The sequence below is a fragment of the Uloborus diversus genome, chromosome 5 (assembly GCF_026930045.1).
Source record: "Uloborus diversus isolate 005 chromosome 5, Udiv.v.3.1, whole genome shotgun sequence".
NCBI classification, from domain to species: Eukaryota; Metazoa; Arthropoda; class Arachnida; order Araneae; family Uloboridae; genus Uloborus; species Uloborus diversus.
In genome coordinates this window covers 90,696,659-90,720,499 of record NC_072735.1, presented here as the reverse complement: position 1 = coordinate 90,720,499, position 23,841 = coordinate 90,696,659, and the positions used below count along the sequence as shown (strand labels likewise).

At 34.6% G+C, this 23,841-nt stretch overlaps 1 protein-coding gene across 1 annotated transcript in view; it reads left to right on the top strand.

Annotated features, from left to right (window-relative positions):
- The window catches only part of LOC129222601 (uncharacterized), a 62,950-nt gene that overhangs the window by 16,868 nt on the left and 22,241 nt on the right, over positions 1-23,841 (top strand). Inside the window, exons 4-6 of the mRNA XM_054857116.1 lie at positions 5,760-5,982; positions 7,387-7,621; positions 9,249-9,372. Of these exons, the coding sequence (XP_054713091.1) occupies positions 5,760-5,982; positions 7,387-7,621; positions 9,249-9,372 (582 nt within the window). The remainder of the gene's footprint in view (positions 1-5,759; positions 5,983-7,386; positions 7,622-9,248; positions 9,373-23,841) is intronic.

The window sequence follows — 23,841 nt, the reverse complement described above, 5'->3', positions numbered from 1 at the left end:
ACTGTCACATGCGTTAGTCTGGGACATGTCAAGTTTGATGACCAATTTCTTTGATAAAAAAAGCAATTTAGCCCCGTCATAATGTTACGGTTTATTTTTAGCTTACAATATTGGTGTTTGTAAATAGCGAAAATCTAACAAAACATCTGCCACGACTGCAGTCGCAGCTAAAATGTTGTTGTTTATTTACAGGGAGGGTTAAACTATTGATATATGTAAATTTTAGCCCACCGGAAGCCGCCGATAAAAGTATATACCACAATAATTTTTTAATATACTTTTTAGAAAATTATGTTTTTTTATTTCAAGTAGTTCTCAACTTTCATGAATTTTTTATTTTTAACTACGATGTAATATGCATCCTATAAGTGTGAAAAACTAATCAGAAATGACTTTTATTAAATTTTAATCCTTTTTATTGAACGAATGAATTAAAACTGAAATATAAAGCGTACGTCCGAAAAAAGTAAAAACATAATTGTTCAACAATCTTGGCTTATTTTTGTAAAAACGAATTTTTTTTCTCAAAAAACTCTAATGAAGTAAGTTACTACAACTCAAGAGCTAAGTAATTACGGCATGAAATATTTTTTATCTTAAAACTTAAAAATGGCATTTTTTCCGCCCTTGAACCACTGTGCGGCGGGTGTGTCCGATGTATCCGAGTCCGCAATTACAAACAATTTTATAGATTCCACAACAATTAAGTGAGTGAATAGAATCTTTAAGAGAAGAGAACGAAAGTCTATTGATGGGAAAAAACACCACTTGGAATTGGAATTGCTTCAGAATCTTAGCAACCTGAAAACTAATACCAGGGAAGAAAGGCAGAACAACTAAATTCTTAGTGTTAAAAGTTCTATTAAGAACAATATTTTGAAATTTTTTGCAAAGTTTTTTATAAATGGAATCAACTAAGGTGGACGGATAGTTTCTATCAACAGCCACAGCTCTGACATAGTTAAGTTCCGCATTAAAAAGCTCAGGTGAAGAACAAATATTCATTGCACGATAGACAAATGTGTTGAAAGCTGAATATTTTTGATTAGGAGGGTGAGACGATAATCTATGTGGGGTTAAGGAAACAGCAAAAGGTTTGCGATAAACCGTAGTTTCAAAGACAGACTCAGTTCGAGAAACGAGGACATCCAGAAATGGAAAGCAATTATTATACAGTCGACTCCCGCTACAACGCGATTTGACTTACGCGAAATGGCTATAACGCGAATTTTTCACGAGTATAGAGTTTATAGCTAACGCGAATTTGGAGTCTAGAACACTAATTGTTTTCGAAGAAAGTATCGGCTTCGTTATTGGTTACTAAATACTGATTTCGGGAATATTATTACATCCCTTTAGCATCACTGACAGCGAAAGTTCTCACACCAAATTAGATTACACATCGGGCTTAGTGCATCAAATAACCACTCATTATCTTTCATTTATCTTTTTTACATTCAAAATACAAAAGTTGATGAAATATAATGCCATCTTAGTGTGCAGTTTCATCTAAAATTTGTGAAGATGGGATGAAAAAGAAAGTTTCTGACAAAAAAAAAGTGTTAAGATTCTCGATATGCTTGAACAACTACAGAACGTCGACGGTAGCACGAAATCCGTAAAAGTTCAGAACTTAGTTTCAATATTGAAGCCTGCAGAGTAATGTCTAAGTAAAGTAAATATTATGAAAATGGAAGCTGCTCTTGTATTATGGATTGAATAGATAAGTAAGGTGGTTGTTACTATAAATGGAAACGTTATAAAGGAAAAAACGGAGCAAGCGTATTTAAAATGGTATTAGATAACGATCTGATAATGGGGCATAAATCATCATCATCTTGATTTTTTAACTCATAAATATTATTACTGCATCTACTGTACAGTACTATTATACAGGGCTCCCAAATGGTCCGCTTTTCCCGCCAAAGTCCGCTTTTTCGGGTTAAGTCCGTTTTAGACCGCTTTTTAACATTTTGGTCCGATTAGTCCGCTTTTATATTGTTTTTACTTAAATATCAGATTTTAAAAGTTTTCCATTGTGTTAAAAGATACTGTACACCCAAACACGCGTCCGCGGCGCCTTAACCTGACTTTCCCGTATTATTTCGCTTTAGATTAACGTCATTACTCCTTCTTCAACCGCTGCAGCATGGAAATTCATAAAAAAGAGGTTTTGGGATTAGTTATGACGTCGAATCGCGAAGCAGGGTGCTACCGATATTTCTCGGAATTTCAGCCTTACGATTGCAATAACGAACGAACTTTCCCATCTCGAAACTCGAATATTCCTTTATCTCAAAGTTTTCATTGGACCCCAAGCTCTTGAGACTGTTGTGGAAACTTCCCATAACTCGGAACGTTTTAGCCGGTCCCTTGGGACTTATGTCAGGCGTTGACTGTAATAGTAACGCTGCTATGAACCACCCCTTTTGCAAATAAATTCGGAAGTAATCTCGTGGCGTATGCGCCATTTTTTTTTACAGGTGCATATGCTCGTAAATTTTACGCCTTGAAAAGTTCATGAAAAAAAAAAGTTTATTTTCCAAGTGCTTGAAAGCCTTGAAAAAGTATAAAAAGTATCTTTATTGCTTGAATTCTTTTAAAAATCATTACAAGCAATCTAAAGCATACTTTTGCTTGTAATTCTTTTGAAAATATTTCATCAGTGCAATTTTCTCAACGTAGGTTCGATATGCAGTATCGCGAAAAATTGCTTTCGTGTTTGAGGTTTCAATCCTTTTGCATCTTGTAAATATTTTGATGTTTTTTACAATTGGAAGTTATTTTGACATGTGCTACCTTACATTAGCTTATTTCTCATTTAATTTCAATAATTAACGAAGGAATTAGTTTGGAAACCATGACAACATTGAACTTACTCGAACTTCGCGGAAAACTGCTTCTCGCGTTGGAAATTTCAATCCTTTTGCATCTTGTAAATATTTTGATGTTTATGACAATAGGAAGTTATTTTGACGTATACTATTTTAGATTAACTTATTTTTCGTTTAATTTCAATAATTAACAAAGTAATTATTTTGGAAATCATGGCAACATTGAACTTACTCGGACTTCGCGAAAAATGAGTTTTAGTGTTTGAAATTTCAATCTTTTTGCATCATGAAAATATTAAAATATTTTGCCCAATCGATTGTTATTTTCCCACTTGCTATCTGAGATTAGCATGTCTTATGTTTAATTTAGTAGAAAATAAACAAATTAATTTTATGGGAAATATGCCAAAATTGAACTTGGTTCGTGAAAATTTGCTTATCTGAGCTTTCAATCGTTTTGCATCTAGTAAATATTTTTATATATTTGGCAATTTGAAGTTGTTTTGACATGCTGCATTAGATTAACTCCTTTTAATTTTTATTTAAATAATTAAAAAAATTGATATATTTTTTCAAATTCAAATTTTTAGTTTTTCAACCTTAACTTGCAAACTTAATTTTAATTATTATTAGCTTACTTTCGGTTATTACTGTTTTTATAGGGGGGGGATATTAAATGTAAACAATTGAGTGCATAACATTTTAACTTAGTGTTTGTATTTAAAACAAAGTTGAATTATAAAATTTTATAAAGGTGAATTTTTGTACATTTTTTTTCATTGTCATGATGCCTGCTAAAGAGGGGAATTAGTCCCCCCCCCCCATAAAAGTTCAAAGCACTGATGGTCTTGCAATCATGGAGTTTTTTTTTAAATCTAAGTTTTATGATTCTTGAAAATATACTTTGAATATGAAAATTGCAAAACTAAGCCTCATGTGATCTGCTTCTCTTTGTGATTAAGTATTTCAGACATTTTTAGGAAAACTTTCAATACAGTAGATCTTTTATCAAAGTGTCTCTTGTAGAAAAAGCAGTTTGTTTTCCTATACTTTTTATATTACTTTCTTTTATTTATATGTTAGCATTAAATGAAATCTGCATGTATATAGTGCAAATTTAGGGTAGTAACTTGAAAAATATTTTTTTACTCTTGAAAAGTGCTTAAATTTTTTTCTCCCTAAAGGGTATGAACCCTGTGATAAGAGATTAAATTTAAAATATAAAATAATTTTACTATAAACTCAGTTGTAACTTTGTTGAAAATCAAAACAATATTTTTTAGATTTCAGTGTAAGTCATGAGGAAGTGCAAATTTCTCAACAAATAGTTAGATGAAACTGATGACAATGGGAACAAAATTAAAGACTGGGGAAAACAACAAGAGAATAAAGTTTTTTGTTTGGTGTGTGATAACACTATATTAAGAAGCATTAAAAGACAGAAAAACATAAAAATAATTTAAAACTAATTAAAGATGCTGAGCAGCATCACCTATCCTTTAGTGAGACTACCAGCATCCCTGGTTCAAGTCAAAATGTATCATTATGCCTATTTAGTTCTAAAGAGGCTGCTTTAAATGCTGAACTAAGTGCCCCCCCCCCCCAATGTTATGCACTCTATCAATGGATAAAGAGATCAGTTTCACAGGTGATAAACGAATTGTATCTCTCATTATTATAGTTAATTAACGAATTATCTTCACGAATTTAGCAGCTGGCAACTAATTTGCCTTTTGGTGCTTCCATGGATTTAACTCTGAGTGGTCCTCCCAAGGTCCTCTTTTTGATCCTAACTGGTCCTCTTTAGTCCCCTTTTTGATTGAAAATGGTCCTCTTTTACCCTTTTCTGAAGCTAAAATGTGTTGGGAGCCCTGATTATAGTGCAGAATTTTATTCTTATTACATACTGTGTGTACCGTGTTGTTTTATTTAGGTCTTTCCCTTCCACTAATCATTCATTTTGTGCACCTTAAAGTATTTCATGTAAAATAAAACAGCTTTTTTTTCCATTTTTCAAATACCTACAGTAAAAGTTGAGTTCTTAATGTAAGAAACGGTAATATACAATTGAGGGGGTGTTTATAAGTGCCTAAAAGATTTTGGTATGTCTCTAAAAAATTGTATACATACATTTTTCTACAGCGCGAAATTTCGATTTACGCGAATAGTCTTGGAACGCATCCCTCACGTAAGTCGGGCTTCGACTGTATTCGTTAGATTTTGCATTGTTTGTCATTTGGGCAATCTCTTTCACGAAAAATGACTCTTTGAAACAGATGCTGTAGCGCAAGTGCTTAACAAGACTGAAATATGTATTAAAAAATATGAAGTAAGAGAGCTGGTGGTACCCGATATTTTGCAACATCAAAACATCTTGTGTCAAACCCCGTGCATATACAGCTCCTACTTTAAAGCGCGTTTTTACTCACAATATTTTTAATAAAATTGTGTATACAAATAGCAATATAACTTACTTTGACAAGATTAACAGTGCTAATATTCTCATTAAGAAGTATTTCTTCATCAATTGTCATTCTATATTTATTGAAAGTAAGCTTTTATTCGCAACACTAGTTTGTATGTTTCTGCGGTATTTTTTATTTAATGTACTTAATATATACTTTGTGTAAAAACCTCCGTTTCCAAATATGTTTTGCTCATCCACTTTTCTAAAAGTTGATGTTGTACTCATAATGTACTATTTCATTCTTAGTAATTGAACAAAGCATTTTGCTGCGAACTTGGGTTTTCTTATTAAGATTACAAAACTCTAATTGATTTCAATTGAAACTGAGAAATATAATTTGATGGTGCATTGGCACCATTCGTCTCAAGTGTGATTCCTTCAATTCTCATATGAATAAGCATTACTTGTTTGTTAAAATTTGCCGTAAAATTTCTGGAATTCGTCTAATTCACTTGCAGGAGACGTTGACTTTGCCATCTAGAGCTGAGCCTCGTCCTGGATGGAAAATCTTAGACTTACAGGACATCGGGACTCACTATGTTCGAAGTATCACTTATGGTGGAGATATGGTTGCTTCACTTCGCTTCACAGCTAAGAACGCAGCAGACAGGGAAATGATCCGGGCAAAAGTCCAGGCAAACCTTCAAGCAGATTCAGGATCGTTCGGACTAGGCATCGAAGGTAAATCCAGAAGAAATCCCTATAAAATATCTAGAATTTTTTTTTTTTAAGTTGCATTGCAAATAGCATCATTTAGATATTGCAGCACATGACTTTGACTGAAGGCTCTCGAAGCTGTGACCTATAACTAATTCATCGGAATTTTTTGGTGAACAATACTTCTTAAGTATCTATTACACGCAAAAACTTTTTGGGCAACTTTTGTTCAGCCAATACTTTTACCATTGTTTTGCATTTAAGAAATGTTACTAGTATAATCATAAAGTCGAACAACTTATTATCTTAATTTGCGTATTATCTGGGGTTACCGGATATTTCTTAGTATTACATTTCTCTAAGACAATTAAGAGGATGAATTTTATCAATATAAGTACGAAAAAAATGCATCATTCTCATTAATTTCTAATTACATGACTTATAATGTGAAGTTTTGTGGCTCAGTGGTAGCGCTTTGTGCTTCTATGCTGCAGGCCTGAATTCAGTTCCCGGGTTGGGCACGGCCGGTTCAGCCCTTCTGTGGGTCATTAAAATGAGTGCCAAACGTGCTTGGGAACTAAACCCTGGTGGTTCCGTCTTCGGCTGATCACCTAGCTGGAACATCTGCCTTGCACCCTGGAGCCCTTGCTCAGGAAAACTGAGATGAGCGCAATAAGTCTTGACCCTTTTAGGCTGTTGCGCCACCGGGTTTGGTTTTTGGTTTTGACACTTAATCTATTAAGCAATGGGCAATATGTATTAGCGTACATAGCACCTTCACACTCCCACGGGCAGGGAGAGGACGTAAAAAGTATGAGGGAGCTCGTTGTGAAAAATAACACTTTTTAAATTGAAAAAAATCTCATGGGGAGGGAACACTTATAAATCTTGGGGGGGGGGGGGGGTATCGAAGTCTATGTACGCTGCTTTATATGATTATATTATAATGTAGTACCATTTATTAGTTTTATTGCATGGATTCTGTGGTAGTAGTAGAATTGAGTTCTGAATTGAACCTTTTCAATTACGTTTAATAGGAGACAATTTTTCAAATGTTTGTTCTAATTTATTATCTTCGAATCCTGACAAATTTTCATCGTGTGCAATTTGTTTATAGGCTTTAACATGATAAAAAATTCCAAATGATACGTAACGTCGTTTATGTAGAAAGGTGCTATTTCATAACTTTAGGTAGTTAAATTTAGAACGCTAAAGATTTTTTTTTTTAATTTTTAACCCCTCCTCCCCCAAGTGAACAACTTAAGCTTCGAAGTACCTCCGTGTTAAATTTAGCGAAGATTCGATGTTGAGTATGTCTAGATTTGTATATGGATGTACAAGAGTCAAACACATCGTCTTTTATGCAAAATAAATGTATCAACCAGTTTAATATTCTGGCAACACTCGATAGCTCTAACCCTTTTCCAGGTAACTTCTCTCGCCTTCAAGAGGACCTCAAGGACTCGTCCTCGTTGGAAATCAACTACTACGCGACTGTGCCCATCAAGGGGGTACCCAACACCATGGAATCTCTCATGGAGTTGGTGGAAGAATTCCCCGAGCAGACGCAGCTCGTTAACAACGGGAAAGGGGTGCCCCTCAGCATGGAGCTTTTCCCGCTCTCAGCCCTCGATTCCGAACTACCTAGATACCTGGAGACCAAGTAAGAACTAAACTCTGTTTTTAATACGAAATTTTATTGTACGTTGACGGCGGTTTTAAGCTTTTTTTTTTTTTTTGCCAAACTGTGCCCGAAAGAAGTTCTTATGTCAAAATTATTTTTCGATAGAGATTACAGGCTGTGTTCCATCCGGAATATTTTTCGGTATCATTTGGCTTAATATAGACAGGGTGGTCGAAAAAGCATGATAGAAAGTAAACGCTCGTTGGAGAAAAAAGACAAACGACAAGAATACACGAAACCTATTTTATTGAATAAAGATATGAATGACATTTAATATATAAGACGCTCCAAATGTCTACCATCCCCGACTATAGCGCTATAAAACCTTTTCTGAAACTCTATAACTTGTTGGAGTGTGTCGAGACCAACTACTGCATCGTGGCTAATTCCAGGTCGTTCATTGAATCAGTGGGTTGCGTAAAAATTCTATTGTTGGTGTAACCCCATAAGAAAAAAGTCGCATTGATTTAGGTTCGGTCTGTATGAAGAGGGCGGAGTGGCACTCTCTCCCGCGTCCTATGAATTTCTCTGCAATTAATGCAATCAAATCATGTAGAATAAACGTCGTTTCGAGCCACGTGAAGACATCAGCAGTTCTCTGGGGACAAGTCCCACCCTGCAAGAACTAGAACCTCTATAAGAAGTTTTAGCAAGAACCAGTAGTAGCTTCAATGCCAAAGTGACGCTCCAGCAATTCCTAATACTTCACTCTTGTAGCCGGAGCGTCAATGAATATCGGACTAATTACCTTCTTCGATGTTATGGCATTTTTCAACGTTACTTTTTGTGGATACAGGGACGAGAAAACACTGAGATGAGGATTTTCCACGCCCGAATGGCACTAGTTTTGTTTGTGCAAGCAGTTTCGGAACCGGCTTTATAACACTACGAGCGGTAACCGCACGGCTTTGCCCGTAGTAGAAAATTAAAAGGTCATTTGGTTCGCCTGTATATTAACTAACAGTGGATGATGAATTTCTCGCCAATATGCTATGTTAATTTTCCTGTTCATGTTATGGTAATTTGCTCGTCCGTGTTACGGTAATTTACTCGTCCATGGTGTGGTAATTCGATCGGTGCTTAGGAATTAAGCCACCAATGATGGGAAAAATAAAATCATAGAAAAAAAAACAAAATCAAATTTTCGAAAAATCGTTTCGAGGTGCTCCTATGCTACGAACTAATTTTGTGCCAAATTTCATGAAAATCAGCAGAACGGTATAGGCATTATGCGCGTAACATAGATACAGACATCTAGCCATCCATAAACACAGACTTTCAGTTTCATTATTAGTAAAGATAAATATGGTCGGGGACGGTAAACATTTCGAGTGTCTTGTATGCCAAGCGTCATATTTTCATTCAGTGCAATAGTTTCCATGTTCTTTTGCAGGATGTTTCTTACTCACAATAATCGCTTACTTTCTATCATGTTTTTTTGGACCACCCCGTAACTCAAGCTTTATCAAAACCCAAATGAGCTTACACAGAAGTAATTTTATTCTATTTACCCGCACCTTCGTCGACATCGTCCCTATTAAAATATTTTCATTTATGTTTGTACTTATTTAACGAGGCTTATTTGAGATTATATGTTGTATTCTAGGGCTCTAGTGGATCAACTGGATCGTTTAGAGGTTCAATTTGACGACATTCGGGCTACGAAGAAAGTGCTCCAGGAATGGTTACTGAACGTCCCTCCTGTACTCACTCAAGAACTCGAGGACGAAGTGAGTATTTCAGACGATTTTTCTATTGATTTTTACACGATTGGTAGAAGTGATGTACTTTTCAATGAATAGCTTTTGACCGGGTTGGACTGATCGAGAGCTTTCTACTTTAATTCCTACTTCAATGGGCAAGCCATGGCCCCAACATGGGGAGGCCAAGAGGCACGAACGATGCAGTGGCGAATCCAGACGATCCTGTTGGGAGGAGCGAATGAGTAATGCAATGTAGGAGGGGGGCGACTAATGAAAATTAAAAAAAAAAAGTTATAAGAACTAAAGCATGACGTGTTTTGTTTTTTCGAATAATCTATTTGATTAAAAAAATTTGAAGGAAAGTTATAAGTGCTTCGAATACCGCGAGAATAAAAAAATAGGGGAAAAATAAAACTCAAGATGGCTCTTTTTACCAGCTTTCGTACCAAACATAATGAAATACGAAAAAATGCATTTGTGAAATTGAAGATAGTTATGGATTTGTTTTGTTGATTGAGCTGTTTAATATTCGTGCATAAGTAGAAGAGTTTGCGGGCTCTCCCCGAAAATGTTTGTTAGGAACGCATTTTTAGACACTTTGGTGGTTAATAGGAGGAAGGGAGGATGAGGTCCCTTTACGGAAATTTATGAAATTTAAGGTTATGTTTTCGAAAACACAATTGTTTGTCCTTTTTGATGGCTTGAAGGGAAAGGATAAGGTTCGGGAATTGCCCTTAGCCTTTTTTGTTGATATTAGAGCTTCAAAAACGCAACTTTAGATATCTTTAGTGATGTTGAATTGAAGTCCTAAAAACGCAATTGGTGGACCACCTTTGATGAAGTATTAGAAGACATGGAGTTCAAAACTTTTCCAGGGAAATGTTTCGATGTAGAAGATCCAAAAAAACGCAGTTTTTAGACGATCATTGAACAATGTTGAAAGGTGAGGAAAAAAAGGACATGGGCAAGCGAGGTAGGTTTTAACAAAATATTTTACTGCTTATTGATCGGGGAAGCAATCACAAATCACTTTCTAATTTCCTTAAACATACGAGTAATATTTCGTGATGAGCACCCCCTACTTTTATAAGAGGGCTAAAATGGTCTTAATAAAGCATAAAAGGAGATCATGCTCATCAGCACTTTCAGCACTGCAGAAATCTCTTTTATAGAGAAACCTTTTTAGCAGAGAGAGAAATCCTACCATACTTTATTTTTGTGGCACCCTCCTGACTCTCATTTAAAAAAAAAAAACAGTTATTAGCAAGCATTTGACATTCATAAAGACATTGATGTATAAAAAAGAAGAGTTTTTGAATGATCTCACGAAAAATAAATATAAGTTTAAAATAAAGGTAATCAAAACTATTATTCTTGTTCACGCACCCCCCCCCCCCCTTTTCTTCATTTCATCCTAATTGTGATATCAATATACTAGTTGGCAATTATTTTTTAAGCGAATAAAATAAATGAATAAATACTAAGCCACAGGAGCTGCTTAATTAAAATTGTATTGAAAAATATTTTCGCATTATAAATGAAGGAGAAAGAAAGCAAAAAACATTTTTCGTTTTCAAAAACCCCCTCCCAGAAAATTTTTCTGGATGTGCCACAGCCCGGAAATATGCTGATATTTAATTTCTAAAAACATTGTTTAAGATTGTTTTGTGATGTTAGGAAAGGGTGAGGTTTTTATAGTTATCCTGTGGAAGTTTTTTAGAACTGGAGTCTTAAAAACGTAATTTTTACTATAACTTTGGCAGTATTAGATAAAGGGATGGAACTCAAAAAAACTTCCCCGGTGATTTTTTCGAAATTGAAGCTCCAAAAAATTCAAATTTTTTTGACATTGGCGAGAGGAAAATTTTTGGAATTAAAGTCGTAAAAATACAGTTGTAGGCGATTTGTTGTGATGTGTTGGGCGGAATGGGGGGAAGGGTTAGAGACCTTCTCCCGGATTTTTTTCGAATTTACAAACTTTTTTCTTTTTTTTTTGGGGGGGGGGGGCGATCGTCCTAAGCGCTCCCCCTGTGGATCCGCCACTGAAGCAGTGGGGCCAGGGAAAAAAAGGGGAACGGAATGAGAAATATGAGATAAAACTTACTATATGTGTACAGACTTAACATCGTTTATTCGGGTCCATTTTGTTGATTTTTTGAAATGAAATGTGCAGAAATAAAAACTCTTAATTTTGACAGCAAGAACGCAACCATTAAGCATGCCAAATATTCGGTTTTCATTTCGATCTATTGGTAATAAAGCATTTGTGTAACCGTGCTTCATTCAGACCCCTCTCGCGCTTGAAACAAAACACAATAGAATAATTTAAGAAGTGATGTGAAAAATTATTTATATGTATTTTTAACCCGCAACACACAAAAGAAGGAGGTTAAGTTTGACGTTTCTGTGTATCTGTGCATCTGTCTGTGGCACTCTATCGTCTAAACGGATGGACCGATTTTACAGAAAAATTTTGGAGTTGATCGAGAGTGCTCTAAGCTAGCTTGAGTCTTTGAATGACATTAATTAACGAAGATGTTACTTAAAAACCTCGAAAAGGTTTTTTACGATTTTTGCAGTGAAAAAATATTTAAAAATTTAAAAATGTAATGCTAAAATAAAGAGATTTTTTTTCTGCGTCTGATACAATGTGTTTGGAACTTTCATGTTATATAGAATTCGAATTATGACTTTTTTTAAAGCAGATTTTGAGTACGGCTAAGCCTTTATTTACACGCTTGGTAACCGTATTCATTGTCGGCAGACAAGGAAATTTTTCTTCTTCTTTTGGTGCCTAGGCGCGGTGTTGTGATGAGGTGTGGACACAGAGTCCCTACTCTCCATTACGCATGATTAGATTTATTAGCGAGGATTATTAATTTTGAAAACCTTACAAATACAAGGAAATTAAACATAACGCAATGATTTAAAATTTTTATCTGGTGCCAGTTACTATTTGAAAACAAATAAAATACTCGTAATTGATTTTTAACAGCGTAAGGCTCTTAAAAGGATTTTCAATTTTCCCTCTTGATTTTACATTTGCAACTCAGTCGGGGGTTTTAAATTTTTTTAATTTTAGTTACTTGTAATGTTTTCTTATTCAAAGATTTGTTTGCTTATTATCCATATTTCCTGGTCATCCGGATTTAAGGCCCCTATATATACGAGCCGGCGCATCAGCTTAAGATCAGCCTTTTTGGATCGGAGCGCGAGTTTGATTGGTTGTAATTTCTGGCGATTGTTCGCGTTTGGTGATTGTTCAATGCTAGCGATTATTAGCGGAACGTGAATTGTTTATGAAATAAAGTATTATTTTCGGCAAATTTGGCGAATCCCGAAACTGTGCTGTGGTAACCCAAGCAGTGCAACAATGAAAAATCCGATCCAAAATGGCTGAACTTAAGCTGATGCGTCGGTCTGTCTATGTAGCGGCTCTATCCGGATTGGCTTTGGCCCAGTTGGTCAAGATAATCGATATTGTACTGTAAGTTTAAATTCAAAGATTAAATGAACTGGAAGAGGCCCGCGTTATGATCCAGGAAGAGGGCCCTATAATACATGTAAGGTCATGGGGAGACCTGTCTTTTTGGGGGCGGGGGAGGGGGAAGATATTTAAAAATTTTGATACTTTACGTCACTAAACTGCTTTTGTTACCCATTTTTATTGAAATTGATCGCAAGTACAACAGTCTTACAAAATTTATTTTTGCAGGAAAACAATGAATAAATTAATAATAAAAACCACCAGTCCGTGAATTTTTTTCAAATTTTTACCTGTTTGCGGTTTAAAAATGTTGAGCAACGCTGATATAGTAGTGCTCGACCAAAAGCATGAATGAATTCTGTAAAAGTTGTTTTTTTAACCAGAGCACTGTTAATTCAGGGAAAAAAACTTTTCGCCTTAAAGTTCGTTGAAGGTAAATAAATTTTGTAAAAGGTGTTTCTTTGCCAGTATAGTTTTAATGTAAGAAAAACAACTAGCTTTTGCTACACTATGTACACTCATTAGCTGCACCCTCATCAAAAGACACGTTTATGTTTCACACTGCCATCGATACTACAGTTCCGCGACTGAACTCAAATTCAAACCTCGCTAATGTTTAACTTATCTTTATTAAAAGGCTTTAATAAAGCTGAAAGTCTGTGTGTCTAACCATGGCCCCACTGAATACTTAACGGCCGTGGCAATCGCTGAAACTCATGGCAACAAAGAGGGCGCCACTGGCTACCCCTGTTTTTGTTTCCACTTGGCGTGATTGTGAGCGTTGGCGCTTTGGCATCTGTGAATACGTGATTTCTCGACTTATTGTCGGGCGTACGTCATTTGACGAAAATTTCAATTTCAAAAAAAGGAATGAAGAGAAAAAGTGCTGAATAAACATTGTATTACAAAGGTGAAGAGCATTTCTTGTCATTATTTTAATATTATATCAAAAATTACGCGTAATAAAAAATTTTAACTAAACACAGAAAACATATGATTTTTTTTAATATTAATGCGTAATTCTTAATATATTTTTTCAAACTTTTTTTTTTAAAAGCTTTGAATAATTTTCAAATTTTTTATTGAAAATCCCTTGGGGTTTCCTTTTTGGATACAACAGTTCTAAGATTGATGATATATGGCAGGCAGCCCTCATTTCTAATTTTACATGCTCATTTACATGCGAATTTTTTTTTCTGCTCAATAAATTACATCGAAAAAAAAACACGCTCCGCAATCTGTAAATACATTCATTTCGCAAAACTTGAGAGACATTCATTGCCCCTTTTGACCTTGATGGGGATTAGAGGGGGGGGGGTATAGGAATTTACGTTAACAATTGCCATTCTTTTCACTCGTAATGTAGTGTATATTTTACAACGAATAGAATTTAATTAAAAATGTACGCTTGGGAACAGGTCCGACATTTAAAAATTCGCGGGGGGGGGGGGGGGGGGCAAAGGTTTTGTGTTCGGGAAAAAAACAAGCATAATGTCTAATTTTAGTATGTTTGTAAAATTTAGGGGTGTCATAATTGCCCCCCCCCCCCCCGTGATATCCCCACTTGACAGGCCTGATTAGAAATATTCTTTTTCAAATGAAGAACAATAGAAAAGTTAAAAATATGATGGCAATTTGAGAAAATGAACCATTTACATAATTTTAAAAACATTCAAAATCAGAGTGTGACTAATACATGGTTCTACGACGTGTCTGTGGTTCTCGCACCAATATTTTACCGACACCAAAATAATGTAATTTATCTTTTTCCCCTTCCATTTTTAACACATCTCATGTTATAATAACTTTAGTGTAGATTTTAGTAGTATATTAGTGCACAATACGCATAGAGATGCACAAATGTTTAGTGCACAAGAGCTATTTCGAAAAAGTGCAGATTTTTTTTCCTTACAAAAGGAAATTCATAGCATAATCAAAAAATAAATAAAAATAACATGGAGCTAGAAAAAGCTTTCATTTTTCCGTAGCTTAGTTTTTAATTTGTTAAATGTCTGATTTTGAAAATAAGGCGTGGTCTTTATGACGTCACAAATGATGTATTTTGGCGCATCTGTCTACCGCGTTTCTACGTTATGATGATCAAGAAGCGAATTACATATTGCACTCTACGCTTACTATCAATCATATAGTTGCCAACACTTGTGAGTAAAGAAACTAATTGAATATTGTGCTCTGTGAGTGACATCAGTGAATGGCATTTCATCATTTGTGATGTCATCTGCAGAAGCGTAAACAATGAAAGCGCACCGATTAATGCATTATTTTTTAAATATTAAACTTAGTCAAGTTATTTTAAAAAATGGTCAGATCCTATGATTTTAAAAATGTTCTTTCAAAAAAAAAACCCTTAAAAATTTTCGCTCGTTTTATAAATAATTTTTATAAACTACACAAAAAAAAGTCCGCACAAAAACAGGTTTGAGTGTACATACACACATCGGAAGGCGCACAGATCGGAGAGCGTTCACTTTAGTTCAGGTTCTATCCCCACCCCCAGGCTCCCACCTTACCGTTAGCATCCCAGGTGCTATTACTTCAATATATTTTTCAATTGTTATAAAGTGTTCACGCAAATAATAATTTTTATGATAAAGGTCAGATTCGGCCATAAAATATTTATCTTATTTACAGACTCATATTACCTATTCTAGAAAATCAACAGTCATATTATGACGGGTGCAAATTTCTTGGTCATTTCCATTTCATTCCATTTGTAGAAACAAGAAACCCAACGAGTAGGATCCTATTGCAATTCATGATCATGAATAACTTTATTCGAACTCAAGCAGCCAAAATTCAAATTATTATTATTTTTTAAAATTTATTTTTAACATTTAACAAATACATGCAATAGGGAAAGAAACTCCTCAAATATCTACACATGAATTTGTGAAACTAATTTTTTTTAAAAAAATGTGGAACAGATTATTTTACAAAATATCAACACTGTTGATATTTTGTAAAATTCTAGCAGGGGAGAGTTCCGTACAAAATTTATTTTGTCTTTGCAAAAGCAAAACAATGATATGATTTTTTTTATTTGCCATTTTAAAGATATTTTTAAACATACATTCGATTTGCGATAGCTCGAATGTAAAAAAGAAAGATGGAAAACTTCGACTTATCGAAAGTTTGACTTAACGATAGTTTTGGTTTTTGATATTTTAATACTAAAAACCATCGAATGCTTTAATATGTACATATAACAGACAAAATTATAGAACTTAAGTTTTTTAGCACAGTATGCACAATTTAATCAAATGTATTGATAGAAAAAAATCAAAAGCATGCTGGAACCGCTTGAATAGAGCTGATTCTACTTCAGGAAATGTGCACATCTTCGTTCGTTTCAAATTCGGATTGGAAATGAAGGTGAAATAATTATTCTCCCATAGTCACTTCTTTCTTTCTTTCTTTCTTTTTTTTTTTCGTTCTTTCGAAATAAATTTCGAGTAATCCTGGAAAAAACTTCGAGTTGAAAGAAGTTAACTTCGAGTTATTTATAATAATTAGAATGGAATTAAAGACAAAAAAGTAGGGACTTGATAAAAATTTCTAGTTATAGTAATGTTTCGGACTTCGAGTTATCGCAAATCGACTGTATTTTTAAGAAAATTAAAATATTTAGCGATGTAAAATCCCGTAAACATTGAATTCTAGTCATAAAAAAACTGTTTTCTACACTTGAAAAATGAATGAGAAAGGAGCTTTGAACTAGAAACTTTGTAAGATATTTGATCGCCAAGTTTGGCGAAAATTTGGATATGAATTTTCTGTTGGAAAAATAAAATACACACACACAGTAGATCGTCAAGAATCCGCAGGAGTCTAAGATCTGCTTACAAATTTTTGTCATCTTCTTCTAATTGTATAACATTAGGAGCAGCTCTAAATATCTAGCATTTCTTAAAATAAAAAAAGGGTGGGGAGGGGGGTAATTTTCCGTTATAGGTACGTAGCGGTGCATTTTTTAAGGTGGCGATTAGTTTCAATTTTATTTATTGTCATGGACTATTTCAAGTTACATATAAAGTACTTATTTGGCGATACCATGAACTATTTTGTCTTTTTAAAGACTTATAAGCGAAGCAAGCCTAGAAACAAAATCAAAAAGTCCATTAAAATAAAAAATAATCCTCTGAATAATTAAGTTTCTCCATTAAGCGTAAAATAATCTAACAAATGAAGCACAAACTATAAATGAGCATGTAAAATTAAATTAAAAGAAATTGCCAAACCAACTTTAGATGCTCAATTTACGCATTAAATAATCAGCTGAATAACATTACTGATTCCATTCGAATTGGTTGATTCGGTATATTTCTGAGCATCTTGCGAAATATTAATGTTTGTTTTCTGTTTCATTTATTAATTAAAATAAACAAGCTTTGAAACTTGTCGTTGATTGGTTGATGCAACCGTGGCTTGTGGCGCCTCTTTGCGGTCAGAATGGGCAAATATGAAGTTTTGAAGTTTTTCCATCTAGTGTGGCCATGTTCAAGTGCAGAAATAGTTGCCCCGGTTTAACACAGGAAAGTCAAAAATTGTCAAGGCCTGGTAAGCGCCAGCGCATTCAGTGGGGCCATGGTCTAACTCTCTGGATCTTTGTTTGCTACGCGCATAGCGCCTAGACCGTTCGGCCTATTTTCATGAAATTTGGCACAAAATTAGTTCGTAGCATAGGGCGGAGCACCTCGAAGCGATTTTTCCAAAGTTCGATTTTGTTATTTTTCTATTCCAATTTTAAGAGCATTTTATCGAGCAAATTATCATAACGTGGATGAGTAAATTACCCTAACGTGGACGTGCAAATTACCATAACATGGGTGAGCAAATGAATATAGCAAATTGGCGAGAATCATCATCCATTATTTGTAAATATACAGGCGAACCAAATGACTTTTTAATTTTCTACTACGGGCAAAGCCGTGCGGGTACCACTAGTACATATTTACATGAGTAACAAAACGTACTCGAAATGAAGTATAACTCGAAATAAAATCTGCAATATTAATTTCTGTTCCTCAGTCAGACTAACGTAAGTCTAAAAATTGCGAATTTCCGTTCATTAGTGAATTGTATGCAGAATCCCATTCTGCATCGAGCTGCATAAACTTAATCAAAAAAAAAAAAAAAAAAAAAGACCCTTTTTAAGAAAGCGCGAGCTCAATCCTTTGTGTGCACCAAGCGACCGTTTTTCTGTTCTCCTGTAAAGTAGCGATTATGTGACCTACACTAGTCTGTCTCTGAAGTACAGATTTGAAGAAGCAATCATATATTCTACAACTATGAAAATTACTTTTGAATTAAAAAAAACCGCCTTCAAAAAATACCCAGGAACTAAAAAGCAAAACATAACTGATTACATTGACATTCTATTACCTACCCAAACATAGAAATGAAATTTATTTTACAATTCCAATACAAAAATCAACTAAACTAAACACCGAGTTATAAAATAAACACTGATTTAAATTACTATACGATGAATTATTTTAAATACCTAACTAATTATATACGATCTCTTAATTTTTAATAACCTTTTGAAGTCAGGGCTTCCTATAAACTACTACCTAACGTAACTGAATAGGTTTAGTTTTAAAGACTAATTTCGCGTGTAAATCAAAGATTTGGAACCTAAGTTAGACCACCCCTAAACAAAACCACCACTAAACAAACTAGTATGTTGTGGCCATCACGAAACTTTCTTCTATATCTTTCTTATAATTCTAATCCCACCCCATGCTTAACGAGAAAGCAATATTCCAAACAAAAACAAAATTACGCACGCCATAACTTGACGACCATCCCAATTCCTGATTTATCTCAAAAGCAAAGCAAAGAATGAAATTTGAAAAGTATTTTAAAAGCCTTGCTTAAAAAATTTACAAACATTTATTTGTTAACAAACACAAGATGGCAACAGTTAAAAATTTTAAATCATTTTGAGATAATATTTCCGATCATTTCTGTGCTATTAAACTCCCGAGATAAACGCAGACGACAGTCTATTACGATTTATTTTTCTTATTGTTGCAATTATAAAGCTATTTTTATTCATACAAATTAAAAAACAATCAGCCCCCATGGAGCGGTTGGCGCCAAAATTGAACCAACGCCTGTTTACATATGGATTCATATTTATTCCTAATTTCATCTAGAACGTAGCATTACTTCCTGAGATATGGCACTCACAATGGGAAAAAAGGAACGCTCCACTGCGCCACCCCCTTTTGAGCTGCTGACGCCAAAATAGAATCATTTTTTATACCCTCTAAGGGCTACTTGTCAACAAATTTTGAACAAAATTGAAAAACAAATAATGAACGTAATCAAATTTTTGTTTGATTACGTTCATTATTTGTTTAGATACAGCAGTCACAATTGACGACTAAAAACGTTCTATGATCAACCCCCGTTTGAGCTATTGACACCAAAATTGAATCAAGACCTGTACCTGTTAGGGGAAATATATGGACCAAATTTTGTTTGATTCCACCAGTTACTTCCTGGGGAATAGCAGTCACGCAAAACTCAAAAAACGTCCCATTGTTCCACCCCCCCTTGGAGGAATTCGCGCCAAAAACCAATGGGTACAAGTTCACACAGCGGCACATCCGTGTACCAAATTTCGTTCGATTTCATGTGGTAGTTTTTGCTGTAGAGCGGCCACAAAAAACTGGTCACACACAGACGTAACACACACACACACACAGACAGACAGACATTTTCAAACTAGTATGTTGTGGCCATCACGAAATTTTCTTCTATATTTTTCTTTTTTTTTTTTTTTCTGATCCCTCCCCATGCTTGACGAGGAAGCAATATTCCCAACAAAAACAAAATTACGCATGCAAAAACTTGACGACCATTCCAATGTATGAATTATTGCAAAAGCAAAGCAAAGAGCGAAAATTGAAAGTTATTTTAAAAGCCTTGCTTGAATTAATTACAAATATTTTATTTGTTAACAAACATAAGATGGCAACAGTTAAAAATTTTAAATCATTGAGATAATATTTCCTATCATTTCCATACAATTAAAATCACGAGAAATACGCAGACGACAATCTATTACGATTTATCTTTCTTATTGTTGCATTAATAAAAATATTTTTATTCGCAAAAAAAAAAATCAACACCTCTTGGAGCGATCGGCGTCAAAATAGAACCAAAGCCTGTTTACGTATGGATTCACATATATTCCAAATTTCAACCAGAACGTAGCATTACTTCTTGAGATAGGGCACTCAAAATGGAAAAAAAGAACGGGTGATTGCGCTACCCCCTTTTTAGCTGTTGACACAAAAATAAAATCAGTTCTTATACCCACTAAGGGCTACTTGCCGATAAATTTTTCTTTCATTCCGTTCATTATTTCTTGAGATACAGCAGTCACAATTGACGACAAAAAACGTTCTATAGCTCAACCCCCGTTTGAGTTATTGACACCAAAATTGAATCAGCACCTGTTCCTGTTAATACCAACATATGGACCAAATTTTGTTTGGTTCCGCCAGTAACTTCCTGAGGAATAGCAAGCACGCGTAACTCGAAAAACGTCCCATTGCTCCACCCCCCTTGGAGGAATTCGCGCCAAAAACTAATGGGCACAAGTTCACATAGGGGCACATATGTGTACTAAATTTCGTTCGATTTCATGCGGTAGTTTTTGTTGTAGAGCGGCCACAAAAAACTGGTCACACACAGACGTGACACACATACATACACACACACACACACACATACATACACACACACACACACACACACAGACAGACATTTTCCAAAAATGGTCGAAATGGACTCAGCACACCTAAAAACGTTCGAATCCGTCAAAATTCGAAATTCGAAAATTTGCACGAATCCAATACTTTCTTCTATATATTAGATATAGAAGAAAGTAAAAATGGTCGAAATGGACTCAGCACACCTCAAAACGTTCGAATCCGTCAAAATTCGAAATTCGAAAATTTGCACGAATCCAGTACTTTCTTCTATACATCAGATATAGAAGAAAGTAAAAAAAGCATAAAAACCAGTTCACTAAGTGACCGATATACAAAGTTAATAAAGTACAAATCGATTTAAATGTGAGTATGATATTTGAAGAGTTCCTTCAATTTCATCAAACCTGAACTTGATTAACATTAGACCGTCGAGGAACTATGCTGTTTCAAACAAAAAAAGACTTTTCCTTATCGGTACAGGCAGGGGCGTGCACAGAAATTTTGGAGCCCATTACAAATTACTTTTCCGGGCCCCTCTCCATATTGTTTACTCCTATATTTCACCGCTAGTTATAAAAATGTTGGGCCCCCTCCAGGCTCCGGCACGGGCCAACAGGTGTCCCTCCCCCTTCCCTGTGCACGCCCCTGGGTACAGGTGCCTTCGAGTATTTATGGAACATTGTACAAAGAAAAAACAAATCCGACGAGTTCAGAACCTCCTCCTTTTTTTGAAGCCCTAATTAATGTAACCCTAATTTCAAATTGAACTGGCGGCATCGTGAAATAGGAAATCTAGAATATTGGTCAAACTTCAGAAATCATACACAGTTATAATGTATATTATTAAAGAATATAAATTAAATCGTGGGGGAGGGGTGTTCTGTATTCAATTCCCCCTCAATTGAACACTAAATATATTTAAAAATTGGAATATTAAATAAAGAACTTTATATTTTAGTGCTTAAATAAAGTTATTTATTAGTAAATAAAATATTAAGGAAATTGATTCAACTATTAAAGTAGCAAAATATGTTTAATTTACTGCTTTGCTACGCAGTAATAAATACATTAGTAACACCTATAATAATAAATTAGCAGGCAGCTCAGCGTTGCGAAAATTAATCATCCATGTGCCGCGAGAATTAAGAATTAATTCAAGAGAAAGCCAAAACCTTAGGTGTGAAAATACACCGATCACAGCAACACCACGTGACCATGACGTATGAAATTTAAAGTTTCTTGGATTTCTCCGGAACTCCTTATCAGATCCAGACCAAATTACAATGGGACCATCTGGGAAGTATACAATTCCAAACAAAAAAAAAAATTTTTTTTCTTCAAATCGGTCCAGTAGTGTTGGAATAATTCGAAAACACATATAAAAAGCTGCAATACGAAATCATAACCTCCTTTTTTGAAGTCGGTTAAAAAAAGAAAGGAGCAAAAAAACTGACAAAGCGAAGATTAGAATTCCATCGAGTGTTAAACTTAACAGTTCAGGAATGCAGACATTTTACAATTAAAGATTGTTATTGTTCAGTTTGACGTAAGAAACAAATGTTATGCAGTTAAAATGGTGTAACGCGATATGCATATTAAGAGCCATTATTTTGAAATTCAGACAAAAAACGGAAATTTTGGCAGTGACCATTTTTGATTTTCCTAATTTTTTTATATGTCAAAGTAAGTCATGAGAAGTGAACGTTCTGAAATATTTAGCCTTCCAAAAAAAATTTTTCGCTCGTTAAAAATTCCCAAAGTTGGAGGTTTTGCAGCGCTTTTTCAGAAAAATTCTAAAAGTCGTATTTCAGTGCGCTATAGCTCTTGACAGAAACATCACCTCAAGGTTATGTTCATATTTATCGGTTGTACTGTATCTAGTGATGATGACTTCATAGTTATTTTGGTTGGGGGTTGTTGCTTTCTTCAGATAAGGGGTCGCAAAGTATGAATTTTATCCGTTTTCGCGCAAGTTTAACCTGCGTTATTTCCCCCAAAAAGTCACTCCCCGAAAAAAAATGTAAACATATACTGAAAGTTTATAATATGAAGAGAGTTAATGGCACAAAATTTGTTTGAGGTTGAATTTTTTTTAAGAGAAAAATGCTCTGATATTTTTCAAATTTTCAAAAATTGTGCTTTTTTGATCGCAATTAATTCAAAACAGCATCACTAGGAAAAAAACCGTTTATATATTATGGTACCTGGCTATGTGTAAAACATCATGAAAAAGAAAGCAGCATGGGATCTCTTCTTGTTTTCCAGAAAATAATTTTTTTGTAGCTCATTTTATGCGTTTTCTATTACGTAAAACGTGAGTCCAGTATGCAGATTAGATCTGCTAAAACTTAAAGGATGTAGTAAGAATGTATATATGTATGTATAAGAGAGAGAGAAAAAGATAGCAATACTTTATTTTTCTGATTTTTACAAATTGATGGTATTTTAATTGCAGGTAAATCAGAAAACGATAAATCGATATCATGTATATAGTGTAACGGATCCGGTGCGACTTCCAACTTTCTTGAAAGGACGACACAGTTCTTGATTAAGAATACTGGAAATTTATTTACACTATGTACAGGGAAGATCGTCAACAACTGCTAAATTAATCATCAGCAATTAAGCAAATATCACACATCACCGTAAATTCAACGGTTACACACGTATTTACTTCCAAATACGAAAAACAACACAGCGAAATGCCTCGCAATAAACAGAGCTAATATACTCTCAGTTCGAATTCTCAATCGAAACTCACTTTTTATCCAGCGTAACGGCTTATATACACACCGAAAAGAGAGCTCTCAAATATTCCACAACATTCGAAATGCTTCTCGAAATGCGTAGACCGTTATCTTATTCCATTCACAAATTTTATCAATGAAAAAAATAGGGGGTCGTATACTTCAGCCGAATGTACAGGGGCTGTATATTCATTACGGGAAACTATTTACCAGCTACGTTACTACAATAATTACTATTTACAGAATTTGTAACACTGCCCCCTTCCTAAGGACTGCACGTCCCGGGCAGTACAATCCCCAGAAAGAATGCCAAACTTCTATCACAAGTTCACAAATACACACATTAAATAATAACTAATAATGCATAGGAAACATAATAATAACAAGAAATATTACTAAACATTAAAAGCAAAAAAAATTATCTACAACTTTTATGTTATCAACCATGGTTGTTTACGTAAATACTCATGAGCTATAGCCATAGTATGGGGCTAACCGATCATAATGTACA